Source organism: Pteropus alecto, unplaced genomic scaffold (assembly GCF_000325575.1).
Source record: "Pteropus alecto unplaced genomic scaffold, ASM32557v1 scaffold5, whole genome shotgun sequence".
Classification (NCBI taxonomy): Eukaryota; Metazoa; Chordata; class Mammalia; order Chiroptera; family Pteropodidae; genus Pteropus; species Pteropus alecto.
In genome coordinates, this window is record NW_006441953.1 from 29,896,378 (window position 1) to 29,920,654 (window position 24,277).

The following is a 24,277-nucleotide window of genomic DNA, read 5'->3' on the forward strand; positions in this document are numbered from 1 at the left end:
GAAATGCATTTCCCACATTTTTCTACCCAAAAGGCTTTGGTAATTTCATTTCCTGTTTTCAGGGAAGCTGTGAAAAGTCACGGATGCTGTCACGCAGTTGGAACAGGTCGTACGTAAAATGGTGGTTCTCAAAATGTAATTCAGGTGTCTGGGCTTCTCCCCAGCCCTCTGTGTCGGGCACAGAGACTCCAACGATGTCCCCGTCCTGATTCTCAGAACCTGTGACTGATGTTACCTCACGTGGCACAAGGGGCATTGCAGATGTGCTTAAGCTGAGAATGTTGAGGTGGGGCGGTGACCCTGGATTACCCGGGTGGCCTAGTGTAATGACGGGGGTCCTTATAGGTGAAAGAAAGACTCAGGAGCGGCAGTGTCGGAGTGATCGATGTGAGAAGCACAGAGCAGATACCGCCGGATTCGAGGCTGGGGGAAGGGGCCGTGAGCCCAGGAACACAGGCGGCTCCTAGAAGGCGGACGAGGCAGAGAGAGGGAATTTGCTCCAGAGCTTCCGGAAGGAGCGCAAACCTGCTGATGTCTTGATTTTAGCCCCTTGAGCCCCATTTCAGACTTCTGACCCCAACATCAATAAGATAGTAAGTTTGCGTTGTTTCTGGGCGCTAAGTTTGTGGCCATTTGTCCCGCGGCAGCACTGGGAAGCTAACACACGTTCATAAGAGTCCGCATCCTGAACGAGGGCGTGGCGGGGATGCAGCCTGTAGGTAACGGCGGAGGTACCGGCCAGTTTGGGATCCTGGCTCCACCTCACACTCCCGCTGCTCCCCGAACCCTGCTCCAGGCAGGTTTCCGTTTCGCGTCCGTGCCGAGTTCTCGGGGGTCCCTTTACTGTCCTCACAGCAACGTCTGGCCAGGGTGGTCTCCTCGCTCCGCCACAAAATGCTTGCTTGCCCCTCCTGCTCTGCTGCCTCGCTGGTGGCTCCTTCTCGTGTCCCCGATGTGTGACCACGGGCGTGAGTGCCCCAGGCTGCATCCGCGATGCTCTTCCCTACCGTCATGGGCCGAGAGCCCAGGCGCAGCCCGGCTGGGTCCTCTGCTCCGGGTCGCTCGCAGGCTGCAGGCTGGCCGCACTGGGGCCCAGCTGGGGTCCCAGCTCCTGGAGTCGCATCCGAGCTCGGCCGCGTGGTTCTCGACAGGATGCAGTTCACCCGGGATTGCTGGGCTGAGGGCCAGTGCACCCACATTGGTGTCCTCCGCTCGGAATCCGTCCCGGAGCCCAGCTGTCCACGTGAGCTCTCACTTAGATGGTGAAAAGCCATGAGCTGCCGGCGCGGCCAAAGCAGAGCCACCCCTTCCCTGCCCAGCCCGGCCCAGCCCGCGCTGTCTCCGTCTCGCCATCCAGTCGGGCCCCAAAACTTGAGGTTGGCCTTGGCTCCTCCCGCTTCCACATCCGGTGTCCAGGCGACAGGAAATGGAGTCGGTTCTGCCTTCGGCCTAATTAGGACTGTCACCTCTTCATCCCCTCCACTCTTAGCGCCCTGGTCAGAGCCACCATACCTGTTGTCACTGCAGCAGCTGGCCCACCAGTGTCCCCAGCGCACCCTGGCCCCTAGCCGTCTGTTCTCAACCCCCAGCCAGAATGATACTTTTAATATGTACCACGTATCACTAATTTTCAAGAGCACATCCTAAATCTACGTCGACAGCCCCGAAATGGAAATGCAGCTTAGTTTAATTGGCAGTGATTCTTCTCCCTTGGTGAAAGACCTCCACATCTTGTGACAGCTGGCACGTTAGCTCTGGTAAAAGACGCCACGTCACAGCGTGTCGCTTCTCTGCTTGGAACCCCCGGTGGCTTCTCATTTCATGCAGCGTAAAAGCCAGAAGCCTCGCCAGGCCCTCCGAGGCCCTGCGTGTCAGGGCCTGGTCACCCTGCGGTGTACCCTCCTTCTCTCCCGCGGCTCCAACCTCGCCGGCCCCCTCACGTCCCTCCGGCTCACGGGGCACGCTCCGGCCTCCTCGCCCCCGTGTCACCTCCACGGTGAGGCCCTCCCTGACTGTGCTTTTAAAAACACCGCCTCGCCTCCCTCCCCCGAGCACAGCGGCGTTCGCCTTGGTGTTGACATTGAGGCCACCCGGCCTGTAAACCGCCCTGTCCCCGACAGCTCCCTGCCCTCCACCCTGCGCGCCCGCCAAGCTTCCACCGCCAGTTCCTTCCTGTCTCTCCTCGCTGAGTGAAAGTTCAAAACGGAGTAAACTTGTCCCAAACCACAGAATGACCCTGTACCAATTCCCGGGGGCAGCACCCTAGCCACCGGAGGAGCTCGTTCCTTCTGAGTTTAGACATCCATGAGCCTGCCTTCCGTCCGGCCGAAGAGGCTGGCATGACGCAGGCAGGCGCCCGTGGCCTCGGTCTCTTGACCGTCCTCAGCGCCTGTCGCTGGTTCCATCTGCTTCTCAGAGCACACGCCAGGGTCCCCCTGTGCTTTACTGACAAGGCGAATTTACCTTCTTAGAGACTTAAGACTGTGCAGAACGTTCTAGAATGTTCTAGTTCTCCAAGCATTTGGGCAGGTTATCGTGGACTCCTCACAAGAGGCGTCAGGAGCAGACGTTAGCAAAGAGTCCCGGGTCACACGGCGCGATTCCGTGGGCTTCTGCACGGGCGTGAGGAGTCAACGCCCAGGAGAATGAGGTCTGGGTGCGGGGCACAGCCCAGGCTCGGTGAGCTGTCCAGGGACCGCGTGTGGCACATGCCGTCTTCAGGCTGCTGGCAGGAGCACCCTTAGAACAGCCGCAGGAGAGGAGGAGTGAAGGGCCCTCACCTTGGTGGCCGAGCGCCAGGCGGTGACGGGGTCGAGCTGCGTGGGGGCGTGTTCTCCGGTGACACGAGACACGCAGGAAGAGCATAGTGGGGCCAGGAAGGGTTTGAGCTCTGGACACAGACAGGCCTGGATTTGCCCCCTGCTCTACTTTTGTTTGGCCACTTCTCTGTGGCCCTGGACCTCGCAGAGAAAGCCACGTCTAAGATGAGCCCTCATCCAAAATGACAACACACACTAGGAGTGATCCAGCGTGAGAGTCAGCACGTACAGCAAACCCCACGTTTAGATCACAGCAGGCACCCATCCCGGCTGAGGCGCGTGACATCCAGGGCCAGCCTTAGCCTCGCTCAGTCTTTCTAGGTAAGACTTATTGAGATTCCCCAGTCATGGTGTGACCCCGCTTTCTGATGCACCCAACGCAGAGCGAGGCCCAGCCACCCTGGTCCCTCCCCGAGTCACCTCCCACAGCCCAGATTCCACGACCAGGCTTTCCTCAGTCTCTCCAAACTCATGGGCGCCCATGGCACCTTCTCCATCCGGGTGCTGGGGAATGACCCGACTCGTCCAACCGCAGGCGTGGCCCTGGAGGTCTAGAGCCGGAGGACATTGCCGGGGGAAAATAACTAAGTTGAGTGTGTGACTTCCCAGTTAGAGAAGAAAAATTGGAACAAGGACTATTCGATCCGTATAATAAAAGGCAAAAAGGCGGAGGGAACAATGCAAAGACAGGCGTGGGGACCAGAAAACACACGGTAAGAGTAGAAATAATTCGCTACAGGGTCACCTAGGACATTCGACACCGAGAGAGCTACGTACTGGCAAAAACGAAGCAAAAGAAGTTGGTGCGTAATGTCAACGCCAGACAAATGGTACATTAGGCCGAGCATTGTGTACTTTTTTAAAAATTCCGTGTGACAGAATTCAAAGGAAAATTGGGCAACGTGAGGTCGCAATGGCAGATTCTAACACTCCGCCTCGCAGGGCGTGGTAGACCCATCGGACCGTAAGTCAGGCCATGGAAGGAAGATGAGGACAACACAGTACGAACGCTCAGCTGCTCCCTCGTGGAACTGTCATGGACGATGTGAATGTCTTCACTGAAAAGCAAAAGAGTCTACAAACCAGTAGGATTCCGATCGCTCGGCAAGTCGGCTGGATGCAAATCAATACCTCCTCACACAGTAGGTTTCCTACCTACCAGCGGCACCCAGTGAGAACTGCATAAAGACCCTCTGCGGGATAAAGGCTGTCGGGTCCCTGAAGAGAATGTGACCGACGTGCACGAGAGCTTAATGGAGAAGCTCGCAAAGTGTCGTTGAAGGATAAAGTAAGACTCGAGAGATGCTGTCATCTCGGATGGGAAACTCAAATTTAGAAATTTGATGAGTCTCTCCAGATGAATCAGTTTAATCCAGTCAAATTACACGAAAATCCAAAAAAAAAAAAAAAAAGCCATTCTCCCAAACTTAATAAACTGATCCTAAAATTCATACGAAAGGAAGAACAGCCAAGAGTAGCTAAGACGGTTTTGTACAAGAGGATATTGTGGTAGCAGCTACAAAGTCTTGCTATCAATGATGGCAATTGAAGCCGAGGGGCATGGATGTAGAAACAGACAGACCCACAGAGTAAGAGGGAGGGCCCAGAAGGAGCACATGGAAGCTGTGCGTGTGGGAGCGACGTAACACCAGGTGACATAAAAAGGTGAGTTATCCAACAAAGGGTGCTGTGCCCATTTGTCCAGAAGAGGTTAGGTCCCTTCGTCGTGCAGATATTAAGTGCTCGAAGGTGTAAATGCACATAGGACATTTTGAAATCTTTCGAAGACAATGTAAGAGAACATTTTGATGAAATCAAGGGAGGAGGTTTTTTGTTTGTTTGTTTTTAAAGGCCTGTTCCAGCAATGCAATGAGGGATGAGATGACCTTGAGTTGACCCTGTCCCTCTGTCCTGGAGTTTAGGTGTGGATGGAGGAGGATGCTCTGTCCGCTGTGTTGCAGACACACCTACGGGACGGCCATGAGAGCGTCACCCGCCAAGTGTTGGACCGGCTTGGTGGCCTCAGTGAAGAGTGAGTACAGCCTTCTGCAGGGCCTGGGGCCTCGAGTCCCGTGTGATACTCCACGTCAGCCTCAGTGTCCTCATCTGTAAGGTGGACACACGAACTGCCCCTGCTTCTTATAGCAGTGGTGCCCAGCCTTGGTGGTACCAGGCGCTGGTGCTCCTGAGTATCTACTGCCTGAGGATCCGGGCTGGAGCCGAGGCGGTGATGCTAGTGCTGGGGAGCGGCTGCAGATACAGACGAGGCTCTGCTGGCCCGCCACTTACCTCCTGCCTTGCAGCCCGGTTCCTAACAGATCACGGACCGGTACAGGTCTGCGGACCAGTGGTTGGGGATCCCTGGCTTACAGTGTGGTTTGGAGACCAACCAAATTGCAATTATAAGTATGGAGCAGGGAAATAGCAGAGTGTCACGGATAAAGGCTCGGAGTCAGAACCGATCTGGGCCAGTGACTTAGCATTTCTCACCCTCAACCTTTTCATCTGTAAAATGGGGCTGATAATACCCACTTCAAAGGCTTGTCTTTCATAGGAGCTTTTTTAACCCCTTTTTTGAGATATAATTTACATATTCTGTCTTAAGTGTACAATTCAGTAACTTTAGTAAACTTCTGCACCCATCACCAAGGTCCAAATTTAGAGCATGTTCATCATACGCATCAGACCCCTCATGCCAATTTTCAATCACTCCCTACTTATTGACAAAGTTTTATATTCCCGTTTTATATTTTTGCTGTAACTATTAGTATAGAAGGGTTTGTTGTCAACTCGCTGAAAATAATTTCTTTTTCCTTATTTCTTATGAGAAAAGTTTTCTCGATAGAACTCTGTTTTAGTTTCCCGGCCTCTTCCAGGACACTGCTTTGTGTACATCCAGAAGCGAGGTGGGGGAGGGGACTGTGGCATTTACACGATTCAGGAGAAGCACCAGGAAGAGACAGAAGCATAAGCCGGAAAACCTGGGGAGCCAAGCTGAGGACGATAGTGAGTCACTGGAGGGTTTGGGAGCCTGGACACCTGTGTCCTGTAGTTACCCCGATGCTGAGGCTACCTGTATTTAATGGAGACCCAACTGCTAATGCACTTGTAGCTTAGATCTCTCATTTTGCCGTTTATGTTTGTCTCACCTGTCTGTGTTCCTTTTTCTCTCCTGCCTTCTTTGGAATTAAGTGTCTTTTGTTTTATTCTAGTTAATCTCTCTTATGGCTTGTTAGTAGCTACATATTCTTGTACTACGTTTTTAGTGGTTCAGAGATTTTGAATTGCATCCTTGACTTGTCAGAATTGAACATACATTAATATATTCCTTCTTCCTGGACAGTGCAAACGCCTTAGAATACCTTCCTTCCATTGACTCCTCTCTCAGACTATGCTTTTCTCGTCGTATATTTTTCCCCCATATATTTTCAACCCCGTTAGGTATTATTGTTTTACGCAGTCAATATTCATTGAGATTTACTCACATAGTTACCTGTCCTGTTGCTCTTGATTCTTTCCTGTATCCTTCAGCTTCCATCAGGGATGATTTTCCTTTGCTGAGGTTCTGTGTATTTCAGAGCTGCTAGTGACAAATTCTCTTAGGTTTTGTTTGTCTGAAAATGTCTGTCTCGCCCTCGCTTTTGAGGAATATTTTTATTGGGTATGGAATCCTAGCTTCGTAGTTATTTTTTAAATACCTTTAAAGATTATGCATTGCCTTTGGATTTCAATTGTTTCTGGCTCCTTTTAAGATTTTCTTTTGTTCTTTGGTTTTCATCAGTTTGTTATAATAGACCTCAACATGTATGTGGTTTTCGTGTGTATATTTTGCTTGTTTAGTAAATCTGTTGTGCTTCTAGAATCTGTGGTTTGCTATCTTTCATCGGTTTTGGAAAAGTCTCAGCCATGTCTTTCGATAGTCCTTCTGCCTGTTATCTCATGACTTTCTGGGCATCCAATTAATGACACATTTGTTAGAACTTTTCACCTTGCCCCGTATTGTCTCTCGCGTGCTATTGTGTATTTTTTGCTCTCTCGTTCTCTTCGGTTCACTCTAGATACTTATTTTGAGCTCTAGATACTTATTTTGAGCTCCCTTCCAGTTCACACTCACTTCAGCTGTACACGTCCTACTGAGTTCAGAATGTCGGCTACTGTGCTTTCATTTCTAGAATGTCCATTCGATGCCTTTCATAGTTTTCCGTTCTCTGCTGAAATTCTTTATCTTATTTATTTTCTTAAACATATTTATCGCAACTGTTTTAAAGTCCACGTCTGGTTATCTCAGTATTCAGTATCTCGCGAGCGTGTTTCTATTGTCTGCTTTTTCATCTTTATTTTTGGTCACTTACCTGTTTTCAAGTCTGGTTATTTGTACTGAGGGCTGGACACAGTGATTGCAAATTGTAGAGATGATGTGAGTCTTGAAATGATGGGATTGTCCTCCAGAGAGGGTGTGTGTTCCCTTGGAGCAAGGATTTCAGTTAGTGGCAGATCGAATGCTCCATCTGTAAATTTAGTTGGATCAAATTTAGGCCTTTGCAAAGGAAGATGCCTTATTCTTACGACAGGGGCTCCCAGTGGGAAGCCTGGCGTGTTTGCCAGCTCTCTCCTCCGTGGCGGGCTGACTGCCAAGGCTCCATTCAGCTTTTCAGGCTGTCAGCAGATACCTCAGTTTATAAAACTGAGTGTTGGGCCGCTCTGGTAGACTGAGGTTTTTTACTTGAGTCTCTAAGATAGGAGCTCAAAAATAGCTCACGATTTCGCTTTTGGATGTGTTAATTTTGGGAGAGTTATATAAGAAGTTCGAGTGGATATGTGCTGAAAGCAGCTGCCCATGCACATCTGAAACTCGGGGCAGGATGCGGCCAAGTTAAAAAAAAAAAAAAAAAAAAAACAGTGGAAGAACAGATGGCTGAATCGGACCCTGGTGAGCGCCCATGTCTAAGAAGACGGGCAGCAGAGGGTGGCGTAATTCCGACTTGCCTCCTCCAGGAAGGCCCCCATGGTTCCCTGGTAGTTCAGTGTGTTTGGGTTCTCCAGAGAAACAGAACCAATAAGGTGTGTGTGTCTATCTGTCCGTCCGTCCATCCATCCATCCGGACATTCATCCATCATCTATCTAGATCTGTAGAGAGAGAAAGAGGGGGAGAGAGGCTGAGAGGTGCCAAAATGTGCAGTTAGAAACTTGGAGACCCAGGAGTGCCCATGCATAGTTCCGGTCTCAAGTCTGAAGGCCTGAGAACCAAGGGAGCTGATGTGCCAGCTCCAGCTGGAAACCAGCGGACTCGAGACCCAGGAAGAGCCACTGTCTCAGTTGGAGTCCGAAAGCATGAAAAAGCTGATGTCCTAGCTCAAGGCAGTCAGGCAGGAAGTGTCCTCTCACTCACAGGAAGGTCAGCCTTTTCTTTGCTGCAAGCCTTCAACTGATTGGATGAGGCCCACCCATGTCAGGGAGGACAATCTGCTTTTCTCAGCCTACTGATTTAAACATTGATCTCATCTGGAAACACCCTCACAGAAACACCCAGAATAACATTTGATCAGATGCCCAGGCACCCGCGGCCCAGTCACGTCGACACGTAAAGTTAACCACCACGCCCAAAGAGGCCAAGATCGTTGACCCCCCAGCCCCTGCCCACTTTCCCCGAAGGTCCGTGCGGTGGATCCTGCAGGGGCACACCCTGCTCCTGTGCTCAGCCCTCCGGAGGCTGGCTCTCCGCGGCAGTGCCATCACCACGCTGACCCAGATGAGGCTGGCCGGGAAGAAGAGCCTTCTCCAGGAGCTGCGTGAGCAACACGCCCTCGAGCAGGGCTCCTCCCAGTGTCTGGACGAGCATCAGTGGCAGCTGCTTGGAGCCTTGGTGAGACCGGTGTGTCGGCCCCGGAGCCGTCCCAGAAGGGCGGTGCCTTAGTCAGGTTCCAGGTTCCAGCCCCTGAACCAAAACCCAACTCCCGCCACCCTTGTTGTTACTGGGTGGGGACAAGGGCAGCCCCGTTGTGGGGCACCCAGTGCGCCCAAAGGCTCTAGTGTGTGCTATCGTGAGGATTATACTAAAAATGCATGAACAGTCAGGGCAGGGATTGGTACAGTCGTCATCGAGACGCTGGGAGAAACAAGGCCTGTAAGCTGCCTCACGGTTTTAACAAATCCAAAGGAAGAGCTTGTAAATCGCAGGGCTGGGGTTTAAACCCATAAACAGGCTGATTCCAGGTCTCACGTGGCCACTGAGCTGTGCAGACCGCTGCTGTTTCTGACCCATTAATGAAAGCGAAGCTCACACCCTTTTGCTCTGCCCGGGAGAGCTCGGTGGGACGTGGGCAGGACCTGCTGCCCTTCCTCTGAGCCCCTCACCCCCTTCTCACTCTGTCCCGCAAGAAAATTCAGTCCCCGGGATTCCACACGCCCGGCCATGGCTTCTGTGATGTCCCAGACGACTCTCAGACTCAGGTCTGACTTCAAAACTCGGCTCTACTGTGTGACTTGTAGAAAGTTAACATCTCTGAGCCTCTGTGTCCCCTTCGGTCTCAGTGCTCAGGCCTCATGGTGTTCTGGAAGAATGAGACGTTCTTGTCATGATGAGAGGGTACACAGGTGGCATCGGGGGGAGCCTTCAGCAGACCCCTCGCTCATCCATCGGGTGTTGGGTTTTGAAGCCCAGAGCCCCCCACTTCCTATGCCTTCTCCGCCCCTTCCCCATCCTTTCTGGGGCCACAGGCAGGGCCGACCCCGCACCCTGGTCCTGGACCTGGCCAGAACCGCTATGCGGGCAGCAGCCTCTTCCTCTCCCTGTCCCGCCCTGTCCAGGAGGCGCGCGTCCTGGAGGAGACCAACAGGCTGCAGGAGGAGGCGCAGCGGACGAGGCTGCAGCTGCAGCAGCAGCTCCTGGCCGAGGCCCAGGAGGCCATGCAGCAACTCCAGCGGCACACAGAGAGGGCCATCGGGCACGCACTGCTGGGCCAGGCACGGAACGCGGCCACCAAGAGCCGGGCCCGGGACAGGGAAGACTTCAAGGTGCGTGCCAGCCCCCGTCCCAGGGAGCCTGAGGGCAAGAGAGATTGGGGTGGAGCGGGAGGGCAGGGGCCGAGCGAGGGTGGGGTGAGCAGAGCGCAGCCAGGCACTGGTCCTTTCGGAGGTTACCAGCTTCTGTAAGAGGGAGCGGCCCTCCTAGTCGGTGGGGCTCTCCGCCTGCCGCCGGCCACCTCACGTCATTCCGAGCCCTGGCCCAGCCCTTACAGCAGGTCTGAGAGGGACGTGGTTTCACCCAGAGCCACCTGGCTGGTCAGTGGCTAACACAGGATCTGAACCCCAGCCCCTCTCCCAGGGAGAGACGTGGGCCTTCCCTGCCCGCGGCCACCTCCGTGGGGGCAGGAGGCTTGCGGAGCCAGTTGTGGCGTCAGGCCCAGCAACGCGGTGAAATGCGGCTGCCTTGAGTAGGCAGCAGCTCATCGTTGTGTTGACAGTGAGCATAAACCCCAGGACAAAGGCAGCGGCCGCGAGAGGAGACGTGAGCGGGTAGCATCCCACGTCCAAGCCGGCGTGGGCGCTTCGCCTGCCTCTTCCCCTCGGCCCCTGCCCGCCAAGGCCGATTCGTTCCCATTGTTTGAGCTGGGACAACTGAGGCTGATCACTGGGCAAAAGGCACGTGTTAAGCTTTAGTGAGTAGCAGAGTCGGCACTGAAGCCTGGTGTTGGCCCACGTGACCAGCGCCCTCTCTCCTCCTCCTTGGCCGCCTCCCCCTCGAGCCGTAGGAAAGGCGAGACACCCCCGCTCGCTGCAGACCGCCGTGGAGAGGGTGTCCCCGGCCGGCGGACACTGGACGTGTTGCAGGCCTGAAACCGGCCGGGACACTTACGGGTGCCATCATGAGTCCTTTCACTTAGATAAAGTCCTGTCACCTCTATGCGTGGCCAAGAGGTTGGAGCCACGTTCCTGTGACACACCACCTTGTCCCCGTGTGCCCAGCTTGGGGTAATGGGTGGGTCACCTCCTTCCCCGAAAATTCTACAACTCTTACCTAAGAAATGGAACGAAATACTGGCGTGGTGTGTTCTGTCCCCAGCTTCCCCAAGGGACTCAGAGTCAAGATTAGACAATGGGTGCCCCGCCCCCGCCCCAAGAAAGAGCACGTGCGCGGCTTCTGGAAGGACAGTAGTTTCTTTGACCTGCGTTCAAGGGCTTCGTGGCCCCAGGCCTCGTGGCGGGTGCTAGGGGAGAGAGGGGTCCAGGAGGCCAGCGGTGCTGCCTTCGCTAGTTGCTTACACTCTGACGGGAGGGGACAGCAGGGGTGGGGAGTTGGTCACGCTCGTCAGTCACTGAGAGGTTTCACTGAGGCGGAGCCGAGAAACGGCCTGAAGGGAGGTCAGGGTGGGCTGAGGAACTGGAGACGCTGGCATGACCTAGGTTGGGAGGGGGTGGACGAGGCCAGCCGGAGCGAGGGGAGGTGGGGACCGCGTGTGAGCCCCTGCTGAGCCCTGTCCCCAATGCCCGCAGAGGACGCTGCTGGAGGCGGCCGCGGAGAGCGTCTACGTGACCAGTGCCGGCGTCGGCCGGCTCGTGCAGGCGTATTACCAGCAGGTTGGGGGCATCATGGGGGACCACGAGGACCGGCAGCTGCAGCACCTGAAGACCCTGCAGGGTGTGACACCGTCTCGGGGACAGCCCCACGAGCCACGAGCCAAACGCGCTCGGAGTTCGGGACAGACTAGGATGTCGGGTGTTTCACATTTTATTTGGGGGAATCTTTTTTTTTTTTTTAATATTTCATTTACTTATATATACTCTGCCTTGTCCCAAAAAAGGCTTTTTTTTAAAAAAGGCACTTAAAGAAACATACACGTACGATACAATAGGATTTTTTTAAGTAGATGAATCAGGACATACGTCCTCAGATTCCTACTTAGTGGTGACGTGGTTTCGCTCTGGCCTTCCTGGGGGTCCACGAGATGGCGATTCCCTCGGTAAAGCTAAGCTGTTGGGGTGACCATGAGGACAGACCAGCGGCCCACGCAGTGTTCCTGAGACCCAGCTAGTTAAGTATAGCAGCTAGGTAGGTATAGCAGCCAGTTAAATGTAGGAGCTAGATAAATGTGGCAGCTAGTTAAGTACAGCACCTAGTTAAGCGTAGCAGCTAGTTAAGCAGAGCAGCTAGTTAAGCAGAGCTAGTAGTGTAGCAGCTAGTTAAGCATAGCGGCTAGGTAAGCGTAGCAGCTAGTTTAGCAGAGCAGCTAGTTAAGCAGAGCAGCTAGGCACATGTGAGCAGCTCCTTAAGCATAGCGGCTAGTTAAGCAGAGCAGCTAGGCACATGTGAGCAGCTCCGCGTACAGTCCGTGTGCTCGGGCCTCAGAGGCCAGCGCTGCCAGCTCCTCAGAAGGCGCCCGCGTGCGCCTGGCCAGCCGCACACCCACGACTGCGGGCCGAGTCGCTTTCCTGCGGGGCTGGGTTTTCGGCTGTTAGTGTTGAGTCTTTGTCGGGGCCCTTGCCTTTCTCCTGGTACCAGACGTGGCGGAGCAGCCACGGGAGGAGCACGGCTGCTCCGGGCTGAGGCCGAGGTCTGCTCCCGCAATCCGGGCCCTTCCCCCGGGGCGGGCTGCGTGGCCGGTGTAAATCGCGCCCCCTCTGAGAGCAGGTGTGTCCTGCTGACATGTGCGTCCGGTGCCTGCCCCACACCTGGCAGAGCTGATGCTTCAAACATGCACCTTGATTGCCGTGTGTTAAATGTTACAGGCGAGAGAAGAGAAAATTACAAGCTGCGGAAAAAGCAGGAACTCGGCGGCTCCTCCTCGGGGGCCGAGATGGCAGGTGGCGCTCGCGAAGCCCCCCAGGCCGTCCACCGGAGGTGAGGTCTCCCCCGTCGTCCACGTGGGTCTACGCGAGGCCGCCAGCGAGCCAGGTGTGGTGGCGGCTGCCTTTCCAGTTCTCAGTGCTCAGCCCCAGCACAGCACGTCCCCCCTGCACCCCAATCTTGGGTTCCCCCAGAAGCAGACCCTGGCACGAGTACTGGGGGTCAGGTGACCTCAGGGAGCACAGCGAGGAAGGGGTGAGGCAGACGGGCGTCTCCTGTGGCTGCCTTAACTGCAGCTGTGAGACCTCGGGGACAGTCCCCTCCCCGCCCCCCGCCCCGAGCTTCTCCTGCCCCCGGCATTTCTACGCTGTCCTGCTGCTGTCACCAAGGCACCCTGAGGACCATGTTAATGTGCCGAGAGATTGTGTAAGCCCCCAAGTGTCAGTCATTCTGTGACGAGTCAGCCTGCGGCTGGAGGGGCTCGCGTGTGTCCACAGCGTGTGTGGCCACCGCACATCGTGGCTACTCTTCTCTTGTGGCCCCGAGGGCTCGAGGACGGCTGTTGGTCACTAATTCCCGCGACTCAGCAGGCCCTTGGGACAGGTGTGTGCCGGGCCTCTGACCGACAGCCTCGTCCCTTCTGCCAGGGTGCTGGCCCAGCAGCGGACGTTCCTGGCCCAGTTCACGGCCCACCAGCGGGCCCGCCTGGACGCCTGGAAGCAGAAGGCCAGGCTCACCGACCACCTGGAGGCCCAGCTCGAGGCCCAGGTGCAGGTAAGAGTCTCAGAGACAGGCCTTTGCGAAGCGGGCAGTGGTTCAGAGAGGTGGAAATAGCGAAAGGCCGGCCTCGTGATCACAGGTCAGCGTAGGGCCTGTGTGAGGGGACTGCCCGGCCCCTGGAGACCCCCTCAGCCCCCACTGAGTCCGAGTCCCACTGGCCAGTGGTGCATCGGCCTCGCCCCTCGACCGTGAGCCTCGAGGCCGGTGGGTGGGGCTGTGTCGCTCCCTGCGCGTCTGCTGGGCGCTGACCGGTTCCTACCCGTTGAACCAAAAGCGAAAAGCGTGTCCCCCTGGGTGGGAGTCACCACGTGGGCCGCTCAGAGTCACGGCTGACGTCGGTGTCTCTCAGACAGTGCTGCCGGGGGCCGAGGCTTGCGTTTTATCTGGGACGTACAGGAAGCTCAACTCTTGTGACAGAAAGTGGCTGTTTTACTTATTTTTCATAGAAAAATCTCATCCACGTGGGATTATAAGTAGTACAGATAGCAAGCCAAGCAGCTGCTTTAAAAAAAATCGAGTAGTCTAGAATGGAGACACTTCACAGCGTGTCGGCCCCGTGAGCGCACTCACCGCCGCGTGCCGCTCACAGCGGTGACGGTGACGAGGGTGACAGTAACGGTGGTTCACACTCCATCGAGGGCCCATTGTAGACAGTCTGAGCTGACAGCGTTACGTGTGCCATCGGACGTCGCCGTCCAGCAACGGAGGGGAGGTTACTACTAGTACCTGGCTACCGTGGGAAGATGAGGCTGCAGGAGGTTAAGTCGGGTGCAGGTTCACGCAGTCAGGAAGTCGTGGAGCGCGGGGTCTGCGTCAACCCACGGGCTCGGGGTTAAGAGCTCACGCTCTGGGTCAGGCAGGACTGGGTGGGACCCCGGTTCACGGCCTGCGTGGCCCTCGCCGAGCCCCTCCTCCTCCATGTTCTCACCTGTAAATGGGGACCGTGGCCAGCGTGAGAGAAGGTGGACACTTACCTGGCAGGAGCTGGTAAATGTTCGCTCCCTGCCTCACACGTGCCTCTGATCTGCTCCTGACGCCTCCGGGTGCTTCTGGGAGAATCCTCCTCCAGGGGCACAGCCATCAGCCACCCTGGAGCGGGTCGGCCTCATTCTGTGGAGGGGTTTGGAGGCAGACAGGGCAGAGGGCGCCTCGCTGACCCTCCCGCTTTGCATTCAGGAGGCGGAGCAGACCTTCCTCTCCGAGCTGGCGGCCTTGGCCCGGGTGCCCACCGCCGAGAGCAGACCGGTTGCGAATAAACGGGGGCTGTCAGGTAAGCGTGGGAGGCGGCGGGCTGCGGTGGGGCCTCTGTCTGGGGTTATGCGTTCCAGTCCCGTGTCCGCCTCTAAGCAGCCGTGCGGCCTTGGGTTTTTGTGTCCTTGTCTGTAGCTAGGGCGCCCCACCTGGGGCCCCTTTGCTTCCCTGCGTTCAGTAATTCCCATTCCTGGGCCTGCTGTTCAGTGGCTGCCTCATCCTGACTCTGTTTCTCCATCTGTAAAATGGGCATAACTAACTGTGCTCCCCCTGCCTGTGGCAACGTCGGGGACCGTCACAGGGAGTGGCAGCCTGCTGGCAGGGGAGGGACGGGAAGGCCGACAAAAAGGCGGAGAGGGGTCTGGGAAAGCGACGGCTGCCAAGGGGCCAGCGTCTCCCTGTGTCTCCCGTCAGCCGGGCGTGGGGGAGGCACGCGGGCAGGCCCCAGCTCCGCCACGTCTGCGGCGTGCCCTCGCCGCCCCCACTCCCCCGGGCCTCAGCCTCCTCACCGGGGAAGTGGGCCCCATTGCAGGAAGGTGCCGGACGCATCCCCGGCCCACAGAGAGACCCAGATGCCGTCAGCCTGGGTCCGAGTGAGGCCGAGAAAAGCCGTCACTTGCCTGAGGTCACCGAGCCAATGTCGGCGTTCACGTGCTTTCACAGAGAAGTCCCTAAGGACCAAAAGGAAGAAGCCCCCCGTCCGGGACAGAGGGGATCCCGGGGGACCCAATAACGATGACTCTGCCTCCAGGGGACACCCCTCAGGGCCACTCAGGTACAGTAGGGTCCCCGGCTTATGGCCTGTGGACGCTTATCGGCCACCTACTGTGTGTGTCTCGTGTGTCTGGACAGATCTAGAATCGAAGCTCTGACCAGCTGCATTTTTTCCATGTTTAAAGCGGCAAAAGGCTGAGCCAGCAAGGAAGTGAAGCCGGTGACGGTGAGAATCCCAAGAAGATGCTAAAGAAGAGAAGCAATTTGTAGTTTAAGGCCCAGGGACCAAACCAGAAGACCTGGTCGGATGGCCGCCTGCCCTGTCCCAGCCGTGAAAGACCGTGAAGCGGGACCTGGCCCCCGGTGGGGGGGGTGGAGAAAGGATGTAAAAATGCCCCCAAAAGGCACAACTGAGTGTGGCCGACCTCCCGCCCACGACGGTGAGACACCTGAGTGTCAAAAACGTGTCTCTGAGTTTCGTGTCTCTTGGGCTCTACCCCTTGGGGATCTCGTCCTTCCTAGCTCCCTGTTCCCGGCCCCCCACTGTGCCCGGGTGCCCCCACCCCCGAACCTGCCCTCCCCAGCATGAGGCGGTCCCATCCCAGCTGAAGGCCCTCTGCTCCCCGCCTCTTGGTGACATTCTCCTGGTAGTGAAGGGTCTCCCTTGTTGCCGGTATTTTCTGGGTCCAAGACGTTTCCATCCCCCGCCACACCCCTGCCTGCCCCTCCATGGTCTCCGGCTGCCTGAGCTCTCATCAGGCCCGTTCCGCTCCTGGCTCAGCCAGCAGCCCAGGCCCGTCACTGGGGTCTGGGTCTCAGGGCCCAGGACGCTGACACCTTGGTGCCGCCCAGCAGCCCCGCCCTCGGGAGGGCCGTCCTCGGGCTCGGCCTCCCCCGTGGACATAAGCCGCGGCCGGAGAGGCCTTTCCCATCAGAAGGACGACCGCTGTCTTCTTCAGCATCGGGCTTCTGGCCTCGGCGCTGTGGACATTGGGGCCGAGAGGCTCCTTCGTTGGGGGAGGGGCCGCCCTGCACTTGGCAGCACGCCAGCCTCTACCCAGCTGTGACAACCCAAAGAAACGTCCCCAGACCTTGCGGGGCGTCCCCTGGGGAGCACCGCCCACGGATCCGGGTCCAGGCGTGCGGGAGCTCGGCGTTTCCACACGCCCTGAACGCAGTGGGCTGGCTCGGGGACTTTATGGACCGCTGATGACCTGAATTTTTATTCCTTAAAACCTGAACTAGATTCTCCTCGTCGGGAAGGAGTGATTGACGCGTGATGTAGTCAGTAACGGGGACCGGTCTGTGGCCACGCCCAGAGCGTCCGCCAGTTCGGACGCGTCCGCAGGCGGGGTTCCCAGCGTTAGCCGACAGCTCCCTCTTGTGGCGAAATAAGATATTCCGTTATTCTGCCGAGCTTTTTCAGCACAGCTTCCTTGGTGCGTATATTTTGAGAACCTGGTTTGCGTGGCAGTCACCTTTGACCTTTGTCACACGGGTCCTCCGCCCAGAGGCATTCTGGGGGCAGGATTTGGTGACCTGGCAGTATCAGGATCGCTGAGGCGGGTGCACAGTGGTCACACTGGCTGCCTCAGCCTCAGGTCTGGCGTGGATAATTGTGTTGCTTGTGTGGCTTCCTTAGCCCAAGGGACTACGTCACAGGTCACTTGCTGCAGGGCCCGTCCCCAGCCTGGCCGCCCAAGCTACTGTGCTTGGTACAGTCTGGGACGTATAACTTGGTAAAGACTTAAATGACAACACCCGGCTCCGGCCAGTGGGCCATTTATTTTATTCTTTCACAAGCTTTGAATTCGGAAATAAGAGCCACGATAAGTCAGTTGTTAAGTAAAAATGGGGGTGATTGATTACAAAGGAAAACTTTGTACAAAACTTTAAAAATCTGACCGCCCCGCCAACCTCCTCAGAGGGACAAGGACTCGGGCACCTGGAAGTCGCCCCACCGTCATCGGCCCTAAATGGGGATGAGCAGTCCCTTTCTGAGTGTGAACCTGGCTCGGCCTGAGGTCCAGGGCTGGCTGGAAGGACACACGCAGGCCGGAAAGACGCGGTGGCCAGGTTACAAGTGCCATAGAGACGAGGGTTTGACACAGGACGCGGGTGACGTTTCCCTGCCTGCAGCGGAAGGCTCCCCTGCTTCTCGGCGGGGGCGGGGCGGCGTCTCTTCTCCAGTGTAGACTTGGGACGGGGGGCAGTGAGTAAACAGCTTCACGTTCACAGTTCCGGGGCTGCCCCGAGGGCCTGAGGTCTGGGCGTCGTGCCTGCATGGGTCCTCGGCCACGTCCCGTCAGACGCACTCACAGACTTGCATACATAACTCGGTAACATGCATCGACTATCCTAGAACAGCTACAGGGGTGCAGAGGGACCACTCGAGAATCATGGAGCCCGGGACTCAGGAGTGGAAGGGGCGGCACGAGACGATGCTAGAAGCTGCGCTACGGGGGCGGTGAGCACGCCGCGCTCTGAGCCGGAGTCGGCGTGAACTCACACGGGGGGCACAGGGGTTCCAAGCAAACACACCACACTAGTACCACTTCTTCCTAAGTGAAAAGGAAAGAGCATCGTTCAGCTGGTCCCCCCATCAGTACCGAAAAAAACTATGGGCCTCGAAAACACCGACGGGGAAAGGAATGGACGTGATCCCAGAATCCTTCACTCTCGCGCGTCCACGGTCAGCCGAGGCTGGTGATGTTGGAGCGGCCACCGGGGGGCGCCACGATGCGGTGGCCGGTGCGCCTGGGGTTGTTGTCGTCTATCTGGGCACCTGAAAGAGACAGAGCCCATCACTTGTCACCGGCTCCGCTTGCTCCTCCCGAGGGCTGGACGGGGGGAAGCAAGATTGGATGCTGAGCCCCAATCTTGACTGGATCCAGGCTCCCCGACCTCTGCGGGGTTCACTGCTCCCTGCTCTGTACCCCCCGGCCCCGGGATCACCCCCTTGCAGCCCTGAACACACTGAGCTCATTCTTGCCCCACTTCCTGTTCCGGAGGCGTGGGGGCGGGTGTTTGCTGGCGCCTGCTGTGTGCAGGTTTGGTGCTTCCGTGCGGTGCTGAGCTTGGAGCACGCAGCAGGGCTACCTCCAATCATCAGATGAGGAATTTGAGGCTCGGCTCCCGCTTCTTGGGAGACACCCCTAGAAGGTGGGAAGCCAGGATTCTAGCACCAACTGGTTTGTCTCCAAAGCCCACACTCCTGACACACAGAACAACAGCACGAGACCCAGTGCTCAAAAGCGTTTTATGTGTAGTGTGCTTGGGAGTGCATGTGTGTACATTTGTGTGCGTGCATATCTGCGTGTGTGTGAACTAGCCGGAATGACCCACCTCATTTGCAGTACGCAGATCTGCATGGGGGCGGCGGTTTGTTTTAAATCCGCAAAGCCCACCGTCCATTCTCATCTCATGCTTTCCCATGCAGTCAGGTCAAGACTTGACAATGCCAGCACCAAGCCCAGTGTCTGTATTAAATACATCGTGAGTGATGGATAATGCTGGAAGGAGGGAGGCTGTGGAGAAGGCCCCGGGGTCCAGCCAGGAGACTGAGGCTCCAGGACCATCAGCCTGGAATTCATGTGATCAGGAATCACAGTCCCCTCGCCTGGCCTCGCTCCCTCTTCCGTAAAGTAAGAGGAGACGAGTCCCTTCCACTGTGACTTCATGGATCTGTTTAAGCCACTAGAGTTTGGTTCAGAGGGCCGACTTTAACTCCTCGTTTCATTGGTGGACACTGTGTCTTCCTGGCAGTTTGGGAATCTCCCGAGGGCCCAGAGAGCAGGCCTGGCGCCTGACACCTGTTGTCCTCGTAACCGTCTGTACCCTGCTGCTTCCACATCGGGTTCTTTGAAACTACCCACCAGACAAAAGGACAGGCATTCAGTAAATCGGGCCACGTCTCTGTGATGTCACATCACAGATACTTAAAAGGACATCTGTACAGTGGCTCCCGAATGTTGAAAAGCGTCTACACTGTTGGTGACAAATGAAGTCACCTGTGTAACTGCTGTGAGGCTGGCCACAGGCAGTGCTGGGGGCCTCAGAGAAAACTGAGGGCCACATGGAGAGAGGCAGGGTGGCCATGGCAGGCTTTTTATTTCTAAAAAGGAGGGATGTTCTCTCCGCGTTTCACAGCAAGTGTGAACGGCGTGAGGACAGAACAGAGACCCGGTTTGCAAACTCCAGGCGAGATGGCGCCAGTCCCCCCAGACGGTGCTTCCCGGCATGGCACCCCATCTCTGCCGAGCATCAGATGAGAAACTCGAGGTCTGTTTAGGGTCCATTAGTATAAAAACACTAGTTATCTCTGAGCACTTCGGTACGAGAAGCTCCCCATGGAAGGCCCACAGAAAGCGAGATGTCCCCCACCGCATGACCGCTGAGACGGACGCTCCCTAAATGAATGAAAGGTTCTGTCGCGCCCACAGCTCAAACTGGCGGCTCATCTCCTCTGCCGCTTCCACTCTCTTGCTAAGGATATCACCTCTTCCGGTTTAATGTCCTTCGCTCCTGCTAGGCCGGGAGTCGGCGAACCAGGCTCGCTGACAAAATTCGGCCCATCATCTGTTTTTGTATGTCCCATGAGTCAAGAAGAGTGCCCACGTTTTTAAATGGCTGCATGGTTACGTGGCCATTTGATATACTATCCTATGAAATCTTGGCGCGCACAGCCTATCTGGCCTTTTAAGAAAAACTTTGCTGACCCCCAGAATAGACCGAGGGCTACCCCATCCGTGTCTTATTCATCTCCATATTCCTAAACCTAGCACACACGATAGGTTAACACACGCCAATGCTTCAAATATTTTTCGTGCCAAAATTCCAATTCAATGTCCCCAACGTGTGCACGCCTGCCCTCGTGTGGCGATCTGATGAAATTGCAGACGTGTCCTTGTGGCCTCGGGAAAGTCTGACTGACCTCATCAGCTTACAGTTTCGTCCACACGCATCTGTTAAGCCACAAAGTCCTAGAATTTCACGCCAAATTTCTTGAGGTCTTAATTTCCTCTTTAAACAAATAGGCATAAAATCACTCTGCTGTGAAGACGACAGCGTTTGATCAGCTGTGATGGACTGGACAGTGTGAAGACACAGCCAACAACGGTAGCCACTCCCAGTCACCACTCCACATTCAGCTTCGTGGTCAGAGTGTAAAAACGTCCCCAAGGGTGCTTAAGGACGAGTATGGGGCCCATCTTCATGCAGCTCTCCGTAAGCTGGGGTCAGATATCTGTTGCCCACCCCCCAACCCCCTTTGCTTTCTGAGCTCCCCTCGTCCACACTGCCCCACCCGGGCAGGGGAGGTGGGGTCCCACGGTCCCCACCTTGCTTCGTCATCATGTGCCTGAGGCCATGGGTCTGTCTCCCCAGGAGTGGGGCCTCCGGGGACCGCTGGGTGCGGTGAGCCCCAGCGGCTGCGCCCTCCTACCTGATAAGCTGAAGTTGGACTGGTGGAGGTTTCTGACAGGCGGAGGCTGATGTTTGGACGGCGAGGGTTTGGCAGAAGGAGCGGGAGCTGCATATTTGGGTGTGGCTGGCACCTCGTACACAGGACCATCGTACATGCCCCTGGGGACCCCTTGCAATCCAGAAACCTAAACACAGGGAAGGGGAGGGGGACCGATGGGCAAGAAGCACACGAGCCTTCCCGTTCAGATGGGCTGGAGCCCTGCAGGCAGGAGAGTGACCCGAGGTGGCCTCGGGGACACACACATGCACACATGGGTCCCCACTCCACACACACACACGCACACACGCATCACATATGCATTCGCACACTCCCACACACACATACAGACACGCGTACACACACAATTCACACAGGTCCACGGACACAATCACACACACAGACACACACAAGCCGGCCTTTCTGGCAAACATCAGCCTGTATAGTGTGGGAAGCAGGTTGTCATGGTGACGGGAGCCTCCGCTCCCCATCAGGGAAGACAGCGATGCCCACGGGTCACAGCTTCCCCAGCTTTGAGACGCTGGCCGGTCCTGCACTGCCTGGAGCAGCAAAGTTCTGATCAGCACGGGGAGGCTCGCGACACCTCAGAGAGGGGGTGGCGAGGACGTGAGACGGTGCAGGACGGCCCCGCCCTGGTTCAGAACTCCTCCCACCTGCACACGGGCACACCGCGTCACGGTTAGCACAGCCCTACGACCCCCAGGACCTGGCTCACTGCAGCCCCGCGCCGCGCGCAGGGCCGGGCCGGCTCACGTGACGCGCGGGCACGGGGTGCACGCACCTTGCTCCGGATCCTGACGCGCTGGTACAGGTGTTCGGGGAACGGCTTCCGCGGGATGAAGCGGCCCACGCCCTTGCTGACTTGGACGGAGCCGTCCTCGAAGACGACCTTGCCCTGGCTGATGACCACCAGCGGCGAGCCGTGGCACTCCATGCCCTCGAAGACGTTGTACTCCACGGCCTGCGGGCGACAGTGGCCGCGCCTTACAGCTCCCCGCGGAGAGCCCGCTTCCCGGGGAGACGGTGGCATTTCCCAGCGGCCCGCGCTCTGCACCCCTGGGGCTGGCCGCTGGGCCGGACGCACAGCCGGACACAGCACCCGGCACAGCACCGGGCATTTAGCTTGAGGGGGTTCCACGCGCTCAAACTGACACCGTCTGGGGCGTCGGGAACGTGACCAGCCCTGGAGGGCGGCAGTGTGGCTGCTGTGACTACAGTGGACGCTTCTGTATCTTTAAAATATATTTCTTCTTTGGGCTAGTTTTCTAACATTAAATTACTGGGTCAAGGGATAGGAGCTTTTTTAAGGCATTTTTTGCACGTGGCCAGATCACCTTCCGAAGGCATCGGACCAACGGACAAGCATCTGCAGTGGAGGAGAGACACGTGGGCATTTAAGTCTGCAGAATGCTCTCCAGCATCGGGCGAGGTCATATGTATGTACATGTATATATATATGTAATATAAAAAATATAAAAGTACACGTACATACTATTTTTGCTAATTTGAAAGACAAAAATATTGCCCTAAAAATACACATGCATTCTTTTCATAACTCCTAGAGTGACTATTACTAGCGCTAGCTTTTGATTATTTAAAAGTAGGTCATGTATACAGTAAACAAAAGAAAAAAGATACAGAAGATAAAAATTCAAAAGACACATAAGATACGTGATTTTGGAAAAGGGAGTCTTTTGCCTCGGACGAAACAGCGCCCCCCGCACACTCTTCGAGCCCCAGGTGTTACCCACGGACGCACAGTGGCTCCCACTTTGCGAGGTTCTGCAGTTTCCACCTTAACTTTGTCCATGTCAGCACATGTACGTGGTTCACATTCCAGCACCGGGAGGTGCTGTCATTTATCTACCTCGTTCCAGGAACGAACAACCGGGTCGTTCCCCTGCCTTTTGCAGGCGCCACGCTGAAACACACGTCTGTCCGTCCACACCGGCGTGTGTGGACATCTTTCTAGATGTGGAGTCTGGGGCCAAAGAGTAAATGGATTTTACCTTCGATAGATTTGCCCTCCGAGGAGGTGGCACCAGCTTCAACCCCCCAATGGAACTACAAGCTCGCTGGCCGCCATGGTCTGACCACATCTGTGACCTACCAAAGCCCTGGATCTGTCTCTGGCACGGTGAAAAACGCCACCTGACTGTCGTGATTCGCCTCTGGGTGATTGTAAGTGAGCCTGGTCTGTTTTTAAATCAATGTAAACCATTTGTACACTTCTTGTGTAACTCCCTGCATTTTTGCACACTGTTCTACTTATTAGGCTCTTAGTATGGATGGTCTGAGGTCACCGCATCCTTAGGTTTGCTGGGTAGGTGAAGAAGTCCAGGGCGTGTAAGATACGAAGCACAGCGATGACCCAACACCATAGGCGTGGGGCCTGGAACACGGGAGAGTGTGCACACACCCTGGGGTGTGCACCGACACAGCACGCTCGGGGCTAGCCCTGTCCTTTGCTGGCAGTTAGCAGCAGACATGAAATGAAGCAAGGTGTTTCTGATACACCAGATCAAACCCTCTCCAGCCTGATAACTAAACTGGAGAAAGAATCCTGGACCCCGCCGCATCCTACCCTCTGAGCCTGAGAATGCTCGCCTCTGTGGACAGGGGCCAGGGAGAGACAGGGAGAGAGAGACAGACAGACAGAGACAGACAGAGCGCACGCTGGGCCGGGCCCGCTCGAACCCCTCTCTCCAAGTAGAGGAGAAATGTGAATGACGGAGTCATGCCAGCTACCAGGTCACACCCAGTTTTAACCAGTTTTAACCAGAAGTTTCCGCAATGATCACAAAGCAAGACTCACCTACCCGAACCGGGAATGCCACAAATAAACCAGGACCTACCGACTTGTGGCTCTTGGCTGTGATGGTCTTCACCTTGTCCGGGTCCCAGATGACCACGTCAGCGTCTGAGCCCACGGCGATCCGCCCTTTCCTGGGGTACAGGTTAAAGATCTTGGCCGCGTTGGTGCTGGTGACAGTGACAAACTGGTTCTCATCCATTTTGCCGGTAGCCTAAAGGCAAGACCCCGTGATGAGGGCGGCATCCTGCAATCGGGCCGGGAGAAGGGGAGAGGGGCACAGACCTAACCTGGCTGCCGGAGTCCTCACGAGGAGTCTGGAATTTTCTCCTTCCCCCCCCACTGAAAACAGGCCACGCTGAGAGAGCACCAGGGGCCTCGCCTCATCAGAGCGGAAACTGAATAAACCACCAGAGGCTGACATCTGCCCAGCGGCTACTAGGGTGTCACGTCTGTGTCACAGCACCCAAGTTTAATAGAAGGTAAAAACCTTTGATTTTAAGTCAGTGAAAGCCATCTTTACGGGAACTAAAATGTGGTTGATAACAAATGTGCCATCCTTCAAGAGTAAGGGACGGCTGTCACGTCTGCAAATGCAGGGGGCTCCACGGGGCTCGTGACACTCTCTTAAGTC

General features: G+C 56.1%; 2 protein-coding genes across 4 annotated transcripts in view; one reads left to right on the forward strand and one right to left on the reverse strand.

The window, feature by feature from the left end:
- The window catches only part of EVC (EvC ciliary complex subunit 1), a 51,206-nt gene extending 34,441 nt beyond the window's left edge, over positions 1-16,765 (forward strand). The window contains exons 13-21 of the mRNA XM_025051835.1: positions 4,742-4,851; positions 8,473-8,683; positions 9,628-9,834; positions 11,314-11,458; positions 12,547-12,658; positions 13,252-13,378; positions 14,561-14,654; positions 15,299-15,410; positions 15,535-16,765. Of these exons, the coding sequence (XP_024907603.1) occupies positions 4,742-4,851; positions 8,473-8,683; positions 9,628-9,834; positions 11,314-11,458; positions 12,547-12,658; positions 13,252-13,378; positions 14,561-14,654; positions 15,299-15,410; positions 15,535-15,619 (1,203 nt within the window). The 3' untranslated portion in view covers positions 15,620-16,765. The remainder of the gene's footprint in view (positions 1-4,741; positions 4,852-8,472; positions 8,684-9,627; positions 9,835-11,313; positions 11,459-12,546; positions 12,659-13,251; positions 13,379-14,560; positions 14,655-15,298; positions 15,411-15,534) is intronic.
- Positions 16,766-16,923: 158 nt separating this feature from the next.
- CRMP1 (collapsin response mediator protein 1) overlaps positions 16,924-24,277 on the reverse strand; it is a 45,896-nt gene continuing 38,542 nt past the window's right edge. For all 3 annotated transcript variants that reach the window (XM_006919000.3, XM_006918999.3, XM_006918998.3), the window contains 4 exons: positions 23,687-23,857; positions 21,613-21,792; positions 20,793-20,958; positions 16,924-18,134 (listed from right to left, as the gene is read on the reverse strand). In XM_006919000.3, the coding sequence (XP_006919062.1) occupies positions 18,043-18,134; positions 20,793-20,958; positions 21,613-21,792; positions 23,687-23,857 (609 nt within the window). In that variant the 3' untranslated portion in view covers positions 16,924-18,042. The remainder of the gene's footprint in view (positions 18,135-20,792; positions 20,959-21,612; positions 21,793-23,686; positions 23,858-24,277) is intronic.